The following is a 22,012-nucleotide window of genomic DNA, read 5'->3' on the forward strand; positions in this document are numbered from 1 at the left end:
TGCTTCGGTTTTCGGATCACCAGTACACTCAACCGAGAATCGTTTCTGTCGGACGCGTCCGAATTGAGAACCGATGAACTGATGATACTGCGCATGCGTGTAATTTTGTAAGTATTTTGTTAAACATCGGAAAGTGTGATAAAATAACTATATTTTATTTAGATTTTTTTTATTATTATTATTTTTAGATTAATGTTTCCAATCTGTATATTGTATATAACGTATAGGCCAAATGGGTTTTCAGGGAAGTTGGACAATAATTAAGACTCTAAAGACTCTTATGTTTAATAGGAATAAGGGATGATTTATGAGATATCTGTACTGTATTTATAGTTAATGATGACACATTCACAAATTGAGTTTGTGGTAAACGGAACATGAACACGAGTAGAACAGCTGATGAAACTGAACTGCAGCATGTGCCGGTTAGAGCGATTCTCATTCTCGAGTCAAGAACCGGTTGCATCGGTTTTCGGATCATCAGTACACTCAACCGAGAATCGTTTCTGTCGGACGCGTCCGAATTGAGAACCGATGAACTGATGATACTGCGCATGCACGATTCAGCGTGAACCCAACTGACTCACAGCATGTCTGAACCGAAGGGATTCTTTTGGTGATTGATTCTGATTCTGTACTAATGTTTAGAGCGCGGGTATTTCGAGGGCTTGGATGAAGGGCAATCTGGCGAAACGTAAGTTCATTTAATAACAAATACATCGCAATGGATTATGTTTAGTAAGTGGATCATGGTTTCTGCGCTGATGACACCTAATTTATTTACTTTATATATTCAAGACTTAAATCCTCATTTGCACATTATTGCTGTTACTGTATTTAGGTGTTGTTGCAAAACAAAAATTTAAACTTTTCATGATTATGAGGTTTCAACTGACTAAAGTTATGATTACTGACTTTATATATTTGAATGTTTGATAGACGTGATGCCATTACGTCATCGCCAATGACGTCATTACGTCGAGTGTGAAAGAACCGAAGAACCAGTTTTTTCATCCGGTTTATTGAATCGAACCGTCCGAAAGAACCGGTTCGCGGAAAAGAATCGAACTTCCCATCACTACTATTTTTGACGGACGCGCGTCCAAGTCGCACCGGATATACAAAATAAAAGTAAAAAATCCCTGTCAATTTCAAAATAAACACCCTGTGCAGACTCCCAAACGTATTGCATGTATATAGGGCTTGGGCGTCGTGACGTCAGTACTTGGCGTGGCCGCCCCGTTGGTAGCCTCCTTTACTGCTACTCGGGCTACTGCGCAGTGTTTAGAAATACTCCCTCTCATCCGTGTGTCTTAATTTGATTAATTAAAAAATCTATTTTAACCATTTTCAACCGTTGCTGTATTGTGGGGTGTAATAGCGCAACACATAATCGCCATGGGGAAAATAAAATGAGAATGGATTAACTTTACACCGCTTTCCTGCTTGGAGGCGCGACTACGGAGACCATAACATCTGAATATTCATTTATATAGCTTAAGTCAACATTGAAAATATGGGAAATTTCTCGAGTTACTCATCCAAAATACGGGAAATTTCAACATTCATCTTTTTGTTGCTATCCCTCTGATGACAGCAAAAATGCGTACTATAAAACTGCTGCATTAACTAACTTTAAGCGATTTGTGAAGCTAGGTCTAACGTGACTTTAGTTACAGATTGGCGTGAAATCGTGCTCTCACAACAACCACGCTATCTTAAAAAGCACAACATCACGCTAAAGTTGCTTTCAAGTAAGCAAAATGATGCTTTGAAAACATCTGTTTCGCTGGAAGGACAAGGAGTAGCAATAGGACAACAACACAGAGACTTGACAGGTCTGATGGAGGGGCTAACGGGATATTTTACAGGAAAATACTAAAACGGGAAGATAGTGGGAAAACAGCTCAAATACATGAGAACCCCGGAAAAACGGGAGGGTGGACAGCTACTAACTACACTTTTGAAACACATTGTTAAAAGTACATGTGTGAATGGTTGTTAGTACTAACGGTTACTAAACTAAATGAGATGTAAATGAGACTTGACTTGTAGCTTCGGAACTTTTCTGAAGTGTAGCCGCTCACAAAACAAACAAGGTAGGTAGCCGAAGATATCTGTAATGCAAACGTGCGGCAACAAGTCTTCGTCGGTACTCCACTATTTGTTGGGAATTTCATATGGATCCAAACCGTTAATAGAGCCGATTTTGTCCACATACCGGTCCCTGGCATCCCTATTTAGCGTATCCCTATAAATCCCACAATCTTTTCGCGATTTTGACATCTTTTTTTCTTTCTCCCAGCTCTGCTCTTATCGTTCAACTGGCTGTATGTTTACATTCGCGAAGCTGGCAACATGGCCGCCACGTCCCAGAATGCAACTTGGCGCCCAAGCCCTATTGGCAATATATCCTTGGTAGGAGACAAGAAATGGACGACGACAATAATTAAGACTCTAAAGACTCTTATGTTTAATAGGAATAAGGGATGATTTATGAGATATCTGTACTGTATTTATAGTTAATGATGACAGATTCACAAATTGAGTTTGTAGTAAACTGAACATGAACACGAGTAGAACAGCTGATGAAACTGAACTGCAGCATGTGCCGGTTAGAGCGATTCTCATTCTCGAGTCAAGAACCGGTTGCATCGGTTTTCGGATCATCAGTACACTCAACCGAGAATCGTTTCTGTCGGACGCGTCCGAATTGAGAACCGATGAACTGATGATACTGCGCATGCACGATTCAGCGTGAACCCAACTGACTCACAGCATGTCTGAACCGAAGGGATTCTTTTGGTGATTGATTCTGATTCTGTACTAATGTTTAGAGCGCGGGTATTTCGAGGGCTTGGATGAAGGGCAATCTGGCGAAACGTAAGTTCATTTAATAACAAATACATCGCAATGAATTATGTTTAGTAAGTGGATCATGGTTTCTGCGCTGATGACACCTAATTTATTTACTTTATATATTCAAGACTTAAATCCTCATTTGCACATTATTGCTGTTACTGTATTTAGGTGTTGTTGCAAAACAAAAATTTAAACTTTTCATGATTATGAGGTTTCAACTGACTAAAGTTATGATTACTGACTTTATATATTTGAATGTTTGATAGACGTGATGCCATTACGTCATCGCCAATGACGTCATTACGTCGAGTGTGAAAGAACCGAAGAACCAGTTTTTTCATCCGGTTTATTGAATCGAACCGTCCGAAAGAACCGGTTCGCGGAAAAGAATCGAACTTCCCATCACTACTATTTTTGACGGACGCGCGTCCAAGTCGCACCGGATATACAAAATAAAAGTAAAAAATCCCTGTCAATTTCAAAATAAACACCCTGTGCAGACTCCCAAACGTATTGCATGTATATAGGGCTTGGGTGTCGTGACGTCAGTACTTGGCGTGGCCGCCCCGTTGGTAGCCTCCTTTACTGCTACTCGGGCTACTGCGCAGTGTTTAGAAATACTCCCTCTCATCCGTGTGTCTTAATTTGATTAATTAAAAAATCTATTTTAACCATTTTCAACCGTTGCTGTATTGTGGGGTGTAATAGCGCAACACATAATCGCCATGGGGAAAATAAAATGAGAATGGATTAACTTTACACCGCTTTCCTGCTTGGAGGCGCGACTACGGAGACCATAACATCTGAATATTCATTTATATAGCTTAAGTCAACATTGAAAATATGGGAAATTTCTCGAGTTACTCATCCAAAATACGGGAAATTTCAACATTCATCTTTTTGTTGCTATCCCTCTGCTGACAGCAAAAATGCGTACTATAAAACTGCTGCATTAACTAACTTTAAGCGATTTGTGAAGCTAGGTCTAACGTGACTTTAGTTACAGATTGGCGTGAAATCGTGCTCTCACAACAACCACGCTATCTTAAAAAGCACAACATCACGCTAAAGTTGCTTTCAAGTAAGCAAAACGATGCTTTGAAAACATCTGTTTCGCTGGAAGGACAAGGAGTAGCAATAGGACAACAACACAGAGACTTGACAGGTCTGATGGAGGGGCTAACGGGATATTTTAAAGGAAAATACTAAAACGGGAAGATAGTGGGAAAACAGCTCAAATACATGAGAACCCCGGAAAAACGGGAGGGTGGACAGCTACTAACTACACTTTTGAAACACATTGTTAAAAGTACATGTGTGAATGGTTGTTAGTACTAACGGTTACTAAACTAAATGAGATGTAAATGAGACTTGACTTGTAGCTTCGGAACTTTTCTGAAGTGTAGCCGCTCACAAAACAAACAAGGTAGGTAGCCGAAGATATCTGTAATGCAAACGTGCGGCAACAAGTCTTCGTCGGTACTCCACTATTTGTTGGGAATTTCATATGGATCCAAACCGTTAATAGAGCCGATTTTGTCCACATACCGGTCCCTGGCATCCCTATTTAGCGTATCCCTATAAATCCCACAATCTTTTCGCGATTTTGACATCTTTTTTTCTTTCTCCCAGCTCTGCTCTTATCGTTCAACTGGCTGTATGTTTACATTCGCGAAGCTGGCAACATGGCCGCCACGTCCCAGAATGCAACTTGGCGCCCAAGCCCTATTGGCAATATATCCTTGGTAGGAGACAAGAAATGGACGACGAGAGATTCATTCTGGAATCAGAAAAACAAGTCGGACAGGCAAAAAAAAAAGAGGTAACCCCTCATTTACACTGAACACGTGTGTGGCGCATTACGGCTGCAACAAGGTTTTATTCTGTCCTCCACGCGGTGCCAACTAACACTGGGAGCATATCAGAAGCAGAGCGACTGGATCCGTGAGACCACGTGATTTGCCTGTCCAACGTGTTTTTCTGATTCCTGAATGAATCTCTCGTCGTCCATTTCTTGTCTCCTACCAATGATATATTGCCAATATACATGCAATACGTTTGGGAGTCTGCACAGGGTGTTTATTTTGAAATTGACAGGGATTTTTGACTTTTATTTTGTATTTACGGTGCGACTTGGACGCACGTCCGTCAAAAATAGACTAGGCGCCTATATTTAGCGAATCGGCGCGGAGAGCCGCTTCTGGGAAGCTTCTGAAACGCGCCGCGCCGCGGCCGGTGTAAACACACAAGCATTGACTATAATGGGCGCGATCAGCTCCGGTAGCCGTGTCGCAGCCACAATGCGCCACACACGTGTTCAGTGTAAATGAGGGGTAAATGAGGGGTAAAACAGGGGTTAGTGATCTAATAGGGGAGAGCAGGGGCGAAAGTACCATTTTTCAGAAAAACTTAATTTTAAAAGATAATGTTGCATACAGAGATATATTTCTGCTGTGGCCAGTAACTCATAAGTGTGGTCTAACAATACCAGGTGGTATTTTGTAGAAATGTAGACAGATTTCAGTATAATTACACTTTGAACATAAGTTGAACATTGTTACTTTCGACCCCATCGGTTGGGACGAAAGTAACACACAGGTGGGTCAAAAGTAACACAACAATATAAGCTAGATTTTTTTCTGTTAGTCTTATTTTTCTTAAGTTTACGTGATTGTGACCTTGTTAATAAGTTACTGCAAACATATTTTGTCCTTTATCTTTGCAAAAGAATTATTAAATTACATTTTCATATTTTCATTTTAAATTTAAGTTTAAGTTTCATCAGATGTCTTAAAACCTGACTGTATTTTTTTATTGTAAATTTCAATGTATTTTTATATAATAATAAAAAAATTCTACAGAATGCACAGTATAAAAATTTAATCACATTAGCATAATAAAAAAACTCTAAACATAATGTAACAGTAGGCCTATTTATGTTTCCATCCAGTTGTTTTTATGCATGAATTGAAAATGTGCATTAAAACATCTGGAAACACTGCAAATTCACAGGTGGAGGTGTAAAGTCTAAGATATGGCTAAAACCTAAATATAAATGTGACGTAGCAGCTGCCCAGAGAGAGATGTCCAGAAACGCCCTCTCAAAAACATCTGGATAAAACCAGACCTCTGTCTGTCTTTCTGACCCTCACTAAGACATATTCTTTTGGTATAATATGACATTAACATTTGTAAGAAATGATGCAAGACACAGAAATTCACAATATAGCATGCACTGGAACAAAATAAATACTTTTTGTGACTGTAGCGGGACAAAAGTAACAACTGTTACTTTCGTCCCGACAGGAACTCCTGACATTTAAACTCGATTTAATTTTATATAAAAAAAAAATGAAAATGCAAACTTTAGGATGTGTTAAAGAACTAAATAACCTGTAGATTGATCATTACTTTGACACATGAAACAAGAAAAACAACACGACTAATAAAAAAAAAATTACCGCTTCAACAATTTACTTTTTGTACTCGAAAACAGTTTTACGGACCTAGCTTCCGGAAACGATGAGGAAATCACATGATATTTCTCAGCTCCGTCCAGGATTGCATGCTGAATATACCGTCATAGCTGGGAATGCAAATGCAGAAAGAGGCTTGGAGAAAATCGCTTTGTTACTTTCGTCCCGTGTTACTTTCGCCCCGGTTCTCCCCTATTTATGAGCCCAAACTTTAAAGCTGCAGTAGGTAACTTTTGTAAATCTATATTTTTTACATATTTGTTAAACCTGTCATTATGTCCTGACAGTAGAATATGAGACAGATAATTTGTGAAAAAAATCAAGCTCCTCTGGCTCCTCCCAGTGGTCCTATTGCCATTTGCAGTTACTGACCGCTCCCGGTAAGAAATCAACCAATCAGAGCCGCAGTCCGCAACTTTGTTTGTGTTCAAAATGTAGAAAAATTTATATAATAAGCGAGTACACCATGAATCTATTTTCCAAACCATGTTTTTAGCTTGTCCTGAATCACTAGGGTGCACCTATAATAAGTGTTTATATTCTGACTATTTTAGATTGCTTCAGGGGTACCGCGGCAGAGTAACCCAGTACCTTTGTTATTCTTCATAGACATAAACAGAGAGCAGTAGTTCCGGATATGATGTTCTTCCGCAAGACGCAAGCAGTTCTGTTTATTAACCGCTAGAGCATCAAAAGTTCCCTACCGCAGCTTTAAAGATTGTTTTTGTTCATTTACTTTACATGTTTCTGGTTTAATCACGATAAGATTTTTTCTAGATCCTACATTAAGTTTCGTGTTGCGAACCGTCTCGATCAGGCTGCTGAAGTCCCTCTTCAGCGTATCCGTCTGCCGCAGTGTGGTGTCATTAACCCCGGGGTGAAGCACGACCACTCTGGGGCTTTCATCGGCCTTCAGGGTCGTGGGTATCTGTAATTTCTTTTTTTTTTTTCTTTTTTTTTTTCTTTTTTAAAATTTAATAATTAGCTGCCTGTGCCCTTGAATGAAGTTGTCAAACACTGATCTTGAAATTAAATATAGATGAATACTTAAAGCTGCTAAATTATTGATTTCCTCTTTCTTTCTTTTTTTTATTTTTTATTAACAGAATTAACACAGCAGCTTGCGTTATTAGGTTTTTGGTTGCTTTTATTTTAAGAGCTGCCACTGCTGAACTAAATGCGGAACTGACACGCATCCTGTTTTCTCACTTCTTTTTACCTTTTCTGGCATGCTTCTGGTCTTAAAGTCTCTACTAATGAACTAACAAGTTGAATCAGGTGTGTTAGATGAGAAAGACAGTGCTGGGCTGCACCAGGACATTTTTGAAAGTCACTGCATTTCAGAGACATGTTCTTAATGTGATTCAAACATAAATACTTATATGCATGCATACTTTAAACTTTATGTTAACTTTATTGTAACATTATGACTTAACTGATGACATAACTATGACATTGCATGCTCATAGTTTCATTTGCACTTTAAACAAAAATTATATGCAGTGCACGACACTGCATTTGTCAGTGGAAATGAAGTGCTACGAGCACAGTATAACGACTGACAGGACAGGAAGATTAGTTTTTACAGACATATGGCCTGACAACATCTCATCTGACTGCAGTTCACTGTTGTTCTACTGAAGCTCCCTCATCATCTGTCCGTTTCCATGCCCGTTTGACTCACTCTGAGGTGAAGTGTGGGTCTGAATATTCTCTCATTTGGTGTGGTCATATAAAGATTTTCTGTGTCTAAATAAACAATTTGTGCCTTGCTCAAGGGCACCTAAGTTGTGTTATTGTCGGCCCAAGACTCAAACCCACAAAGTTAGGAGTCCCTAGGGTTGTCCGCAAATATATTTGGTTTAGGGATGCACGATCATGATTTTTTTCTTGCCGATTCCGATACCGATTTTTTACAAGCAAACTGGCCGATTCCGATGGAAAGTATGCATAAACAAAAAATGTTTATTTGGTAACTAATATGCCAAACTGGCTTTTGTTTATTGGAAACAATAACCGTAACCATCTGAAATTAACGGCAGTAACTGAACAGTAGCCGACATTCAATACAAACATAGATGATTTTTTTTTATTTTTTTTATTTTGCCCTTCATGACAACTGTGAGGCAACTCATCCGTTTAAATTATATTAAGACTTAAAGTTCTGCATAATTAAGGACGTGGACAGTGTCTCAGGTGTCAGTGTGTAACTTGAGTGACAGGTGGTTTGCCGCTGCTCAAGAGGGTCTGACTGCAGACATAGGGGCAAGTGGAAATACTACACCTCCACCAGCGAAGCCTCTGCCATATTGGTCCGGGCCACACTTTCTGTAGAATTACTGCTGTGTCTGAAATCGCTCACTCATTCACTAATCCCTATATAGTGTATGGCAGTTGAGTTCACTATATCAGGAAGGAGTGAACAAACAAATAAGTGAACGGATTCAGACAGTGACGTATAGCCTACACTACACGTGAGACTTGGAGCTGTTGCAAAAACATTGCCATATGTACTTTTATATTATATGTACCTAATTTTAGAAAATAATACTAATAGCAATAATACTCAAAATTACTTTATATTGCAGTTATACATACCTCTGCATCAGCTTTGTGGTTTCATCGATGGTATATAATTATTATTATTTTTTAATTTTTTTTTGTAATTTTATGTTCATAATCATTGAATGCAATTAAAATAACATACTGAGAACAAAAATAAACAAACATAAACACGTTCATAATTATGTATTTATTATTTTTCAGTATCTTGACACTCGCTCAAGCAGTGTTTTGAGCTCAGATAAGATGAGCATCCTCAGGCGACTGTTAATTTTAAACCAGAATACACTACCTGTTATTAACGAAAAAATTTAAATTATCCACCAAATTATCATCATTTTCGTTAGTTAACAACAATACCACCTGAGTAAATTAGTCAAATATTAAACTGAGTTATTGTCTACACCACATATTTTAATATAAATAATGTAGGATAACGTTAAAAACAGAAATAATACAGATGTAAACTTCATCTCTCATTCAAGCTCACTCCTGCTCTCGCTCCCACCTCGACGGTATTCCACATTGGATTGTGGGAAATAGTGCTTCAGCGAGTGTACGGCTGCATCTGAAAACTTAGGCAGGTGACTTGCTGCCTTGCTGTCTAATCAGGCAATGACTTTAGAGGCTGCGTTTTTGCCTGATGGCACCTCATGAAACGGATTTCGGACAGGCTTATGAGGCGGAGTAATGGTTTAATGATCTACGGCAAAATATAGAGTGCTTTGGTGATAACTAAGTGGATATTTCACTACTGCAATATTAATTTATCGATAGAAATTACATAAAAAGTGGAAAATGTTGTTCAGAAACATACATTTATACACAAGCTGACCACCAACCGCAACTTTCAGACACCATCTTTATTTTTGGCTTAACTGTCACAGAATGGAATGCATGGGATTGTGGGATATCAAAGGCAGCGAAGGATACATCTAGCTGTCTTCAAAAACCGGCCAGATGAAGGCATCTCAGGAGACAGGAAATGAAGCTGACATTGATTTCGAACGTGCCTTGATGCCTTCCTTGGAATGCGACCTCTGAAGGCAGCATTTTTCAGTTTTCGGATGCAGCCCACATCGGTTGTACATTTGAAATCAGAATGAATTGTGGGTAAAAAGTAGTGGGAATGAAGAATGTAAGGAATGAAGTAGTTCACTCAGAATTCGGACAGCATTACAAAATGGCTGACACCCCATATAGTGCACTTTATAGTGGATAGGGAGCAGTTTCGGACACAGCATACGTCACCTCCACTAATGACGCGGCCGCCATGTTGGTCCGGGACACACTTTCCGCAGAATTACAGTACGTCTCCTCCATGGGGGTGAGTGGAGCTCCACTCAAGAGCAGAAATATGTCACCTCCACCAAACTTTCGTTTTGTATTATTAATTGTTATATACATGTATAAAAGTTATGTCACCTCTTTGTACGTAATGTTAATATGTTCTGTACTTTTATCTTTGTTACCTTTTACCTAGTAGAAATAATAAGAAAAATAGTAATGGTAGCAATTTATTTTACAGTCCTGTTCCTCATGTACATACTATGTACTTATTATACTAATTACAATAACTATGTAATAACTAGGTACTAACCCAGAACCTACCCCTAAATCTAACCCTACCCCATGTAGTTACTTTGTATTACCAGAACTTTCTTAGATTAATAGACTATAAGTACATGTAAGTACACGTACTGTAAAATAAACTCCAACCATAATAATATATACTAATCTTTTACGGTTTATGACACGACAGCATTTTTTTTTATTTCCACCTAGCAATTTGCACTACATACATCCACAATCCATATTTTGAGGGCTTCTGCCCTTTGTTCATGTTTGTTTTTACCAATGTACAACTGCCAATGTAACATTCCATACATTTTAGAAAGTTAACCATATGTTTGTGATATTTAGCAGTGAAAATAAATTAAATCTTAAATTATTCAAATAATACCTCAACTAGAATTTTGTGTGTTGAATTTTGTATTTTAAGCAAAATAATATATATATATATATATATATATATATATATATATATATATATATATATATATATATATATATATATATATATACAAATAAACCACAGTAAAATAATGAAGAATAATATCCACAATTTAGCAGTTTTAATTGTTTTTGAGTAATAATAATAATAATAATAAACACATATTACACTACACTGAAAACTCATGAACTGCAAGTGACCATAATTGTTACAGTAAAAACACAATGTGCACACACACACGCGCACACACACACATACACGCACACTTTAATCTTCAAGACCTCCATTGTCTGTGAAGCAATACCAGCTACAGTAGCCAGGGTGGTCATCTCATCTGAGGAGTAAAACCCCAAAAGCACTCCCTGTTGTCCATTTTCCTGGTAACCAGCCCCACAGTCTTTGCGGAGCTGGCAGCTGGTAAGGCTTTGTGTTCCCATTGACATGGTCCGTACACAGTGTTCATTTTTCCCTACTCCTTGAGCAGTGGAAATCTGTTGAAGTTTACTTCACTTGGGAACATTCATTCATGGATTTGCGCTGTGCAACGTCTTCACACTCGGTGAAGTGTGACACCACATACCTATGTAAATAACTACAATTTAAATACACTTCTTGCACACTTCCATGCACTTTAAATGGAACATATGCATTCACTTCGAACTGGAATCATTGAAGAATATCCTCTGATGTTCACTTCTCATGGTGCCGGCAGCAACAGCAAGAATAAAAGTTACACCTTCTTTCTTTGCATGAACATTTGGGTGGCATAATGCAAAACTTCTCACATAGTGATGTAGACATGTGGGCACATGTTAGAATGGGCCGTTTTAGGGGTGTGTGGGTGACTCTTAACTTTTCTAAAGAATATCTCTTTGGGTTTGAGACTTCAGTCTTTGCAACTTTACAGATCTTAGTTATGCACCAAGAGCTTGTTACACTCCAAAGAGAAAGGAAAACTTGAAATCGCATCATATGACCCCTTTAAGTAACTTACTGCCACAATAAAGGTATCTTCTGTCCAATTGTTTATATATATATATATATATATGTGTGTGTGTGTGTGTGTGTGTGTGTGTGTGTGTGTGTGTGTGTGTGTATATATATATATATATATATATATATATATATATATATATATATGTATATATATGTGTAAAATGAAAAAAAAATCACATTTCTTTTTTTATTGAAAATAATAATAATAATCAAGAATCCGGCTTCCTTTTTCGTTTTTATGTTCAGGGATAGAAAACGAATAAACAACTTGAATATTCGATCTGTACATGTGGGCAGGAATGAAATGCCCCTCTATGCTGTTTGGTCAACCAAACATTACAAAACAAAATTAAGCGTTGCTTGGTAATTGGTCAACAAAGTATTGATAGTTGTGTAAATATTGTCATACTAACAGTTGTCTGAAGTTTTGGTTGATTGTAATCCATTACATATCTTTCTCAAAGTTTGCTGACATTATCAAGATGAATTTGTTCTGACACAGTTTAACTCTGAGTTCTTGTCATATTTTATTACCAATTTCTAAACTATAGCAAATAAACTGTGATAATGTAAGAAATTTTGTAGGTGTCTGAATACATTTTGGTTTAACTGTATATTTTATTTTACATTGAAGACTATGCAGTGCTATTCTCATTTGAATATTCAGTTTCTGTACCTGGACACTTACAAACTTGAAAAAAAAACTTAAACATTGTGTAAATAGCACAAATAAATAAATAGAACAAACATACAATTTAAAGGGGGGGTGAAATGCTATTTCATGCATACTGAGTTTTTTACACTGTTAGAGAGTTGGATTCCCATGGTAAACATGGACAAAGTTTCAAAAATTAAGTTGTACGTTTGAAGGAGTATTTTTGTTCCCAAAATACTCCTTCCGGTTTGTCACAAGTTTCGGAAAGTTTTTTTCGAGTATGGCTCTGTGTGACGTTAGATGGAGCGGAATTTCCTTATATGGGTCCTGACGCACTTCTGCCGGAAGAGCGCGCGCTCCCATATAGCAAAGCACTGAGAGCACAACAGACTTCACTGATCAGAGCGAGAGCGTCGCAAAATGTCACAAAAGAAGTGTGTTTTTGGTTGACAGGGCAAGACAACCCTGCACAGATTACCAAAAAAAAAAAAAAAAACTAGCATTAAGGGACCAGTGGATGGAGTTTATTTTTACAGAGCATCAACGGAGTTGTGCAAGTGTTTGTGTTTGTTCCCTGCATTTTGAAGATGCTTGTTTTACAAACAAGGTCCAGTTTGACGCCGGATTTGCGTATCGTTTATTTCTTAAGGATGATGCAATCCCAACGAAAAAGGGTCACGATCGTGTGTTGGAACCGCAGGCGGTGAGTAAAACTGCTTAAAATATCTCTGCCTCCTTGTTAGTGCGTCCGCCTCCCATGCCGGAGACACGGGTTCGAGCCCCGCTCGGAGCGAGTCGTTGCTGCTGCTGCTCTCGTTCAGTTTCCGCCTCGGGATCTGATTCTGGATCATAAATATACACTGAATCTGACTGTTAGCCATGGTTTGTTTTGGATGATGGTTTTTCCCTCACGGTAATGTCACAGCTTCCACATGCTCTCAACGCAAAAGCCTATTCGCGCTCGTGATTCTTTAGCTCCGCCCACACGTCACGCCTCCAGGCGCTCGTGTTTTTCCGGGAAAAATCCGTACAGACTATCTTTCTCTTATGAATATAATAAAACTAAAGACTTTTTGGAGTTATGAAGGATGCAGTACTACTCTATAGGTACTCAAGATTAACAGGATATTGAGTGAAAACGAGCATTTCACCCCCCCTTTAAACAATTTCAAACAGGGCCCACTGGTACAACCTGCCCCGCTAAACCCCAGCTACGTCCCTGCCAACTTTCACATAAGGGGCAACTGGTTTTTATTTATTTATTTTTGTATGTCATCTGCAATGTTAAATTATTACGTCAAATAAATTATAATTAGCCTACCAATTAAATCAGTATTCAGTGATAAACTAATATTTCAGGGGTTGCATATTTATGCCAACACATAAGAAAGCTCTGTCTAGGCTCTGCCTCTGTATGGTTTGTGTCAAGCCATTCATTGATCTGGCTGTTTGATGAAGAGAAAGAGATAAAAATGTAGTAGAAATAAAAACATTAAAATCCATAGAAGAGGATTACTCTTATTATGTTTTTGTAAGGACTAGAGGGTCGTTTCAGACCTGCCCACATGTAGAGATTGAATATAAAAGTTGTTTATTCATTTTCTTTCCCTGAACTTAAAAAAACCCCTGAAAAACTAAGCCAAAATCTAAATTTTTCCTTTTCTTTGAACAAATGAAAAATGTGATTATTTTTTTTTTTATTATTATTTTTAAGATTTCAATATAGAAAAATAAATAAAATGATTTGATGGAATACAACCTGATATATTTGCACGTTATATATGTTTAAAACTATGTATTTGCTCCCCAACATTTTTTTTTTTTTTTATGTTCAAAATTTTCAAAATGTATTTAAAACCTTTATCTCATAACACCATTTATTGCAGTTGCAGTGTAAATTATATATATATTAAAAAAAAAAAAAATGTTTAGGGCCGTATGCCTGGCTCACACTACAGGATTTTTAGCCCGATTTAGCCCGAATTCCCCCTCCAGAGAATCGGAGCAAACATCTTGTCGAGCACCTCGTTCTGTCCTGATGTTCGGCGAGGATTATCTGGTAATGTAGTAACACAACTGTCTGTATAATATGGCAAAAACGCATCACAACTGTAAGGAGAAAGTTGCCTTAGAATCATAGACCGTAAAAGAAATGGACACAATGGACCCCATTGGATTCAACTGAGAAAAATTAAGTCAATTAGAAGGACGCACTTCCTGGGGGTCGGGCGTACTGCGCAGACTCAAACTGAGCTTGAGGACGTAAATGTCACGTGAGCAACCTGTAAGTCTTCTAATCGCCTGCCAAGAGAAATCAGAATCACCCACCGAATCTTGCAGAGAAGGCGAGCGTGAACAGGAGCACATTTTGGTAAGTATTCTGATTAATTATCTCCCTTGACATTATGCCTCCACGTTCCCCCGATAGCCTCGTAGACAGTAATAGATTGCCAGTGAGCTTCTCCTCCTGTCCATACGGTAATTTCTCTACTGTGCAACAGAGAGTCGCATGTTATGACGCAATCGTTAGCCTATTTTTTTAAAAAACTGCTTCTATGGGACCATAACGTAAGATACAAGGTAATGGAGCCTTTTATACATTTTTGTGTTTCTTTAGAAATAATTAGTGGACAAATGGAGTCTTTAAACGCCTCAGATGTAAAGTTATTCGCTGTCAAAGGGACGCCAAAATGAATGGGAGTCAATGGAATGCTAACAGCAGGTGGGGGTCCGCTAGGCAATGGCGGCGCCCAGGGGTGCTTCAAAAAAATATGAAACCCTTCCCCCCTGCTTAGAATGAATGCACCGAGTGAGTGCACAAAGCTAGAATGCTAAAAAAAAAAAAGTGACGAGCGGCTGCGTGAGATCACGTGGCGCTCCCTCTGACATGATCATTTTAATATTATCTTGCAGTGTGTGATGTGCCACGATGTTCAAATCTTGTAGTGTGTGCATGTTTAAAATTTAAGGGAAGATAATCTGCAAAGAATCTCCTGTGTGCTGCTACCAGATTTCAAAATCGGTTATGTTTTTAAAACTCCTGTAGTGTGAGCCAGGCATTCGTGTAAATTGAATCTATTGATCAGCTGTAAGAATTGACATGAAATATGATGCATAAATTTAACAAGGTTTAAAAAAAATGACTTTATGAAGGTAAAAAACATCCAGAGGTTAATATAAAAAAAAAATATGCAGATAAATGTAAAAGCTAATAAAACACACAAAATATTGCTTCAGAATAAATTTTACACCAGCAGAAATCTCGGTGATGCAGTGCTTTTGTGGGCTATTTTTTAATGGGTCTTTTTTGCTGTAATATTTGCTGTAATAGATACCCTAAAAGCAGACGTATGTTGATTATGCAATATAATTGGATGAGAAAGAAAAATCCTGGTTAGATATAAATACTGAGTCGAAGTGTTCCTCTTTGTCACACACTGTACAGATGCTCTGTATAATTGTATGACTTTCTTGCAAGAATAAACCTAGTTTTTTTCTTATTCTACAATGTCTGTGTTATTGCCTCATAAGAGTTGGAAATATCTTAAATAACTTTGATTTGTTTTTATGTGTTGGTTTTTGTTCATTTTAATAGCATTATCTGGCAACACAGCATCACACTTAAAGCTGTATCAAAAAGGCCCAAATTAAATAAATTTGATATTATCTGTCAGAAGCACTATCCACAAAAACAGTAGGGGAGTGCTGGGCAAAAAGTAACGCAGAGGCTTGAATATTTCCACACATGTTGTCATAACAAAAAGTACAGTATTCTTTTGTTACAATATGAAGTGAAGTGAAAGTGACATACTGCCAAGTATGTTGATATAAACATTATGTAGAAAAAAAAATGTGCACCAAAATTCAATTTTTATATATATTTTTTTTTTTTTTGAAGATATCTCTGAACATTTATCTTAACATAGTAAAATGTAAATTCTGGCTTAAGTAAAAAAAATAAAAAGTATCTCCGTATATATATATATATATATATTTTTTTTTTTTTTTTTTTTTTTTTTTTTTTTTTATGCTTTGATAACTAGCAGAAGACAGTAACCAGTGTTAAATTCCACTTGCACGTATGGGGCATTGTTGTAACATTGCGTTTCAATGTGCTATTCTATGACATTGGTGATGTACTTTACACTATTTACTTTAATTAATTTTAAAGAGTAACAATGAGAAACATGTGAAAGAAGACTGACAGTATTTAGTCAGTTTAATGTTTAGAAATTATTATTTGTCACAAGCATGGTTGCAATGTGTTCATTCTCAAACTCTAAAATCTGATTATTTTTCATTCTTAAAAAAATGCCTTTATTTATTTATTAAAAATATTTTATTTTATTAACAAAATATTTTAGTTTGTCGTAACATGTTTTGGTTTTAACATGAATTAAACCAAAAATCATGGTTCTTGCAGCCATGGTAATCGCAAATTAACCATGGTTTTGTTACTTCAAATAATAATTTACAAAAAAAGTATTAAGGTGATGTTTTTTTTGCGGTTTAAAAACAGACCTAGACAACAATATACTTTTAAATGACTTAAAATGTATTAATAAAAACGATGAGGCAATAATGATTTTTTAAATTAATAATTATATGGTTTCATTCAAAAACACCATTTTGCCTTTTTTACTTCCATAATATTTGAGGGAGGGGGCACAACAATACAGTCCTGCTTAGGGCACCCGTTTTTACCAACAGCGGCCTTGGTTTCAATAACTTGGTGTAAATGAAGTGGAGAGAAAACACTAATGGTGCTAGCAGTGAACGCTTACTGTGTTGCCCTTACGAAAAATAAGTTTATTCAAATGTGCTATTAGTATATTTCATTATAAAAAAAAAAAAAAAAAAAAATAGGAAAGTACTTCTCAGAACTGACTTTATATACTCCTCAGAAATATACTTAAAATTACTTTTATACTTATACTATAGAAAAAGTCTAAATATATTTGAGCTATACTTGTGCTACTAGAATAGGTGTTTTAATTGTTATACGGTAAAGGGAACTAGTACACATCTTCTGAACAGAATTAAAAAGTGAAGAAGAAAACTAAACAACAGATACTAACACGTAATCTAACACGATCCTCTGACATGAAACAGCATCAAAACTGTAACACTATGGAAAAAAATGTAGACCGATGAAGAGGTAATAATTACAGTCAAGCTTTGGGGTGTTCATCGACTCTGTCTATGTTCTGATTATCATTCTAAATCAAATTAATAGTCTTTTTTAAGCTTTTTGTTCAAAAAGCTATTTCTTTATTTTTTTATGAAACTTACATTAAAGTGTTTTAAAAAAGATTGCATGAAGCTAGAATAAAATGTTTTTATTTACAAGCAGATACTCTGTTCTTTATTTGGATGATTTGTTTGTTCAGATATTCATATAACAAAATAAATACAGATTCAAACTTAAATAGGGACATAGTAGTATACTTAAAGTATGGTGTAAAGTTCACTTAAAGAAAACTATAAAACTGCAGTAGACATTTCAAAGTGTACAAAGTATTTAATTAGTAAACTATCAGTATACCTGTAAGTGCACTTTTAGTATAATTAAAGTACAATCTACAAACATAGAGGTTAACTAGTTGTGTGCTCAAAATTTGTTACTGTTATACATAAAGTATACTTAAAAGTATACTTTTATACAATATACTAGAAAGTTGGCCAATTTAGTCCCAAGGAGTATTGAAACAGTACACTTAAAAGTATACTACTAGAACACTGATATTTGTATACTTGCTACATAAAGTATACTTAAAAATATACTTGAACTTTACTTAAGTATACTTCTTAAAATAAACTTAATATATACAACTTTTTAGAAAGGGTTTTTTTTTTTTTTTTTTACTCTGCAAGTGTAAAAAAAAGTTTTCATTTAACTCTATCTAGGGTGGACCTGTATATAATCCGGAAAAAAAAAGTGTTAACTTTCTCACTGTGAGTGTTAATATAACACTATCAAATTTTCTGTAATACCTTAGATACCCTAAAAGGAAATGGATGTTGAGTATAAATTATGATTGGATGAGATAGAAACATCCTGGTTTGACTGGGATATAAATACTGAGTCAAAGTGTTCCTCTTTGTCACACACTGTGCAGATGCTCTGTATGATTGTCTGACTTTCTTGCAAGAATAAACCCCGTTTTTTTTTCTTATTCTGCAATACTCTCAGAGTTATTGCCTCACAATAAGAGTTGGAAACATTTTACCATTACAAGGGTGAGTAAATCTTCAGCAAATTTTATTTATTTGTATATATTTATTTATGGGGGGTGGTAAGAAAATTAATTGAAGGACGTTTTCTTTCCCACTTTATATTGTGTCCCTAATGCCTGTGTACTTACATAGTAACTAAATGTATACATAGTATGTAATGACAGTGTAAGTACACAATGGTATATAGTATCTACAGCTGTAATATTTCTGTAACTACACACATGTAACAACCTTCAGGATGGTATGTGTAATTACAAATGTGTAAAAGAACATTGATAACAAGACTTTTCACTTCAATAAGTACTCGTGTACAACAATATGTACAAGAGTAATTGGAACCATTTGATCCAGTGGTTAAGAGATGGGTATGTTAAGGGCAGAAGATGGAATTCAGGGGGAGGAGATGGGTAGGTTTAGGGGAGGAAATGGGATAAAGGGGGAGGAGATGGGTAGATTTTGCGGAGGAAATGGGATCCAGGGGGTGGAGATGGGTAGGTTTAAGGGAGGAAATGGGATCCAGGGGGTGGAGATGGGTACAATAGGTTTAATGGTGGAAATGGGATCCAGGGGGTGGAGATGGGTAGGTTTAAGGGAGGAAATGGGATCCAGGGGGTGGAGATGGGTACAATAGGTTTAATGGTGGAAATGGGATCCAGGGGGTGGAGATGGGTAGGTTTAGGGGAGGAAATGGGATCCAGGGGGTGGAGATGGATACAGTAGGTTACAGTAGGTTGTAATACTAGTGTACTTTTATGGTAATTCCTCAGGAACTGTCCAGTTAATATAAAGTTTAACATTCTGGACACAAACCACAACTTATATGTAAAGCATAATTTACTGGTTGCTGCAGTGTAACATCAGAGTAATTGCATGATAAATCTAATATAAAGTGTAACACTTTCATTACCAAAAAGTGTTGTTACCAATGTCCTGTTACATATTTGTATTTACACATACCCTTCAGTGGGTTGTTACATGTGTGTATTTACACATATATTACAGCTGTAGATACTATGTACATACAGTACTGTACTATGTACACGTCTAGTTACTATGTAAGTACACAGGTATTAAGAACGATTAATATAAAGTGGGACCTTGCAGACTAGGCTCTTTTGTTCTATAAATTGGTTAATACACAATGCACTGATGTTCTGAAGAGAGCGTCTCAGAGTGAAGTTCTCATGGCGTCTCTCCATACATTACTGATTCTGTGCGGATGTGCCACAGCCCTGTGTTTGGTGAGTACAGAATTCAGATGTCAGAGAAACTATTTTTCGATCACATGTTAATTAATATTGTGTTTAAGCAAAACTAACATGGCTATTGTTATTTTAAAATACAAGGACCTTGTTCAAGTCTGAATGAGTTTTATGATAGTTTGTTGTTATTTTATACCATATCAAAACTTGCACTGTAATAAATTGCTGTTGTAAATGTGCATATTTGACATAAATGTTTTCTTTCAAAGCCAACGTCTTCACTCACAGGTGAGCCATAACAATTTATATAAAAATATATTAAATAAACACAACTGTTTATTTTATTTATATTTATATAATATGTTTTGAATTTTACCTTTTTTGTAGGCAATACAGTGTTTGATGTGGATAATGGAAAAGGCCAGGATATATTTGAAATAAATGAAGGTTTGTGGAAACATTAATATCACATCTTAAATCTGTAGCATATTTCTATAACAGTTTTGCATTAACTGCTGTCTCATTCAACAGCCGCAGGACTTGACCTGGTGGAAGGAGACATTCTGATAAATGAGGTCAGTGTTTTCTATGAACAAATTCTCATGCCACTTTCCACAAACAGGATACAAATTAGGGCCTGAATCTCTGGGCCTAAAAAAAATAATACAATATTTTCTTAAAGACACTCTTAAACTTCAGAAAATTTCAACATTAACCTCAGGAAGTCAAACTAATGTGTAAATACAGTTAGATACACTAAACATCATAAAAATCTAAATGATATTTTTTTTTTATTTAAATAAATCCTTGTTTGGTTGATATTTAACAGGGAGAATACAGAAACACTATTCTGGATGAAAAGTATCGCTGGCCAACCACTGTGCCATATGTCCTAGACTGCAGCCTTGGTCAGTGAATATAATAATAACTGATTCACTTCTGTCGAATTTATGCTTTGACCTGTATATGATAATATAATTCTAACTTAATATTTGCTCCAAATTATGCACTCACTATACTCTCTTAGTTTTCTTTTCTGTCTTTAAAAATTTTTTTATAGATATCAACGCTAAAGGTGTGGTAATGAGAGCACTTGAGCAATACAGACTCAAGACCTGTATTGACTTTAAACCCTGGGATGGAGAGCCAAACTACATTTTTGTATTTAAAGGCAAAGGGTAAGAAAAATTCAAAACACTACACACATTTAAACTCATCTTCACACATTGTACAATAATCAAAACTCTATTTATTTTTATATATACAGGTCCTTCTCAAAAAAATTGCATATTGTGATAAAAGTTAATTATTTTACATAATGTAATGATAAAAATTTAACTTTCATATATTTTAGATTCATTGCACACCAACTGAAATATTTCAGGTCTTTTATTGTTTTAATACTGATGATATTGGCATACAGCTCATGAAAACCCAAAATTCCTATCTCAAAAAATTTGCATATTTCATCCGACCAAGAAAAGAAAAGTGGTTTTAATACAAAAAAAGTAAACCTTCAAATAATTATGTTCAGTTATGCACTCAATACTTGGTCGGGAATCCTTTTGCACAAATGACTGCTTCAATGCGGCGTGGCATGGAGGCAATCAGCCTGTGGCACTGCTGAGGTGTTATGGAGGCCCAGGATGCTTCGATAGCGGCCTTAAGCTCATCCAGAGTTTTGGGTCTTGCGTCTCTCAACTTTCTCTTCACAATATCCCACAGATTCTCTATGAGGTTCAGTTCAGGAGAGTTGGCAGGCCAATTGAGAACAGTAATACCATGGTCAGTAAACCATTTACCAGTGGTTTTGGCACTGTGAGCAGGTGCCAGGTCGTGCTGAAAAACGAAATCTGCATCTCCAGATGGAAGCATGAAGTGCTCCAAAATCTCCTGATAGCTAGCTGCATTGACCCTGCCCTTGATAAAACACAGTGGACCAACACCAGCAGCTGACATGGCACCCCAGACCATCACTGACTGTGGGTACTTGACACTGGACTTCAGG

The 22,012-nt window shown here is 36.5% G+C and overlaps 1 protein-coding gene across 2 annotated transcripts in view; it reads left to right on the top strand.

Annotated features, from left to right (window-relative positions):
• The window catches only part of LOC127983867 (meprin A subunit beta-like), an 83,938-nt gene that overhangs the window by 40,045 nt on the left and 21,881 nt on the right, over positions 1–22,012 (top strand). Inside the window, exons 1-7 of one of the 2 annotated variants that reach the window (XM_052586244.1) lie at positions 18,679–18,805; positions 19,963–20,043; positions 20,274–20,292; positions 20,392–20,451; positions 20,536–20,579; positions 20,834–20,912; positions 21,065–21,182. In XM_052586244.1, coding sequence (XP_052442204.1) covers positions 19,987–20,043; positions 20,274–20,292; positions 20,392–20,451; positions 20,536–20,579; positions 20,834–20,912; positions 21,065–21,182 — 377 coding nt within the window. In that variant the 5' untranslated portion in view covers positions 18,679–18,805; positions 19,963–19,986. Of the gene's footprint in view, positions 1–18,678; positions 18,806–19,962; positions 20,044–20,273; positions 20,293–20,391; positions 20,452–20,535; positions 20,580–20,833; positions 20,913–21,064; positions 21,183–22,012 lie in introns of those variants that run through there. The other variant, XM_052586243.1, reaches the window with a different exon arrangement.

Source organism: Carassius gibelio, chromosome B20, assembly GCF_023724105.1.
Source record: "Carassius gibelio isolate Cgi1373 ecotype wild population from Czech Republic chromosome B20, carGib1.2-hapl.c, whole genome shotgun sequence".
NCBI lineage: Eukaryota > Metazoa > Chordata > Actinopteri > Cypriniformes > Cyprinidae > Carassius > Carassius gibelio.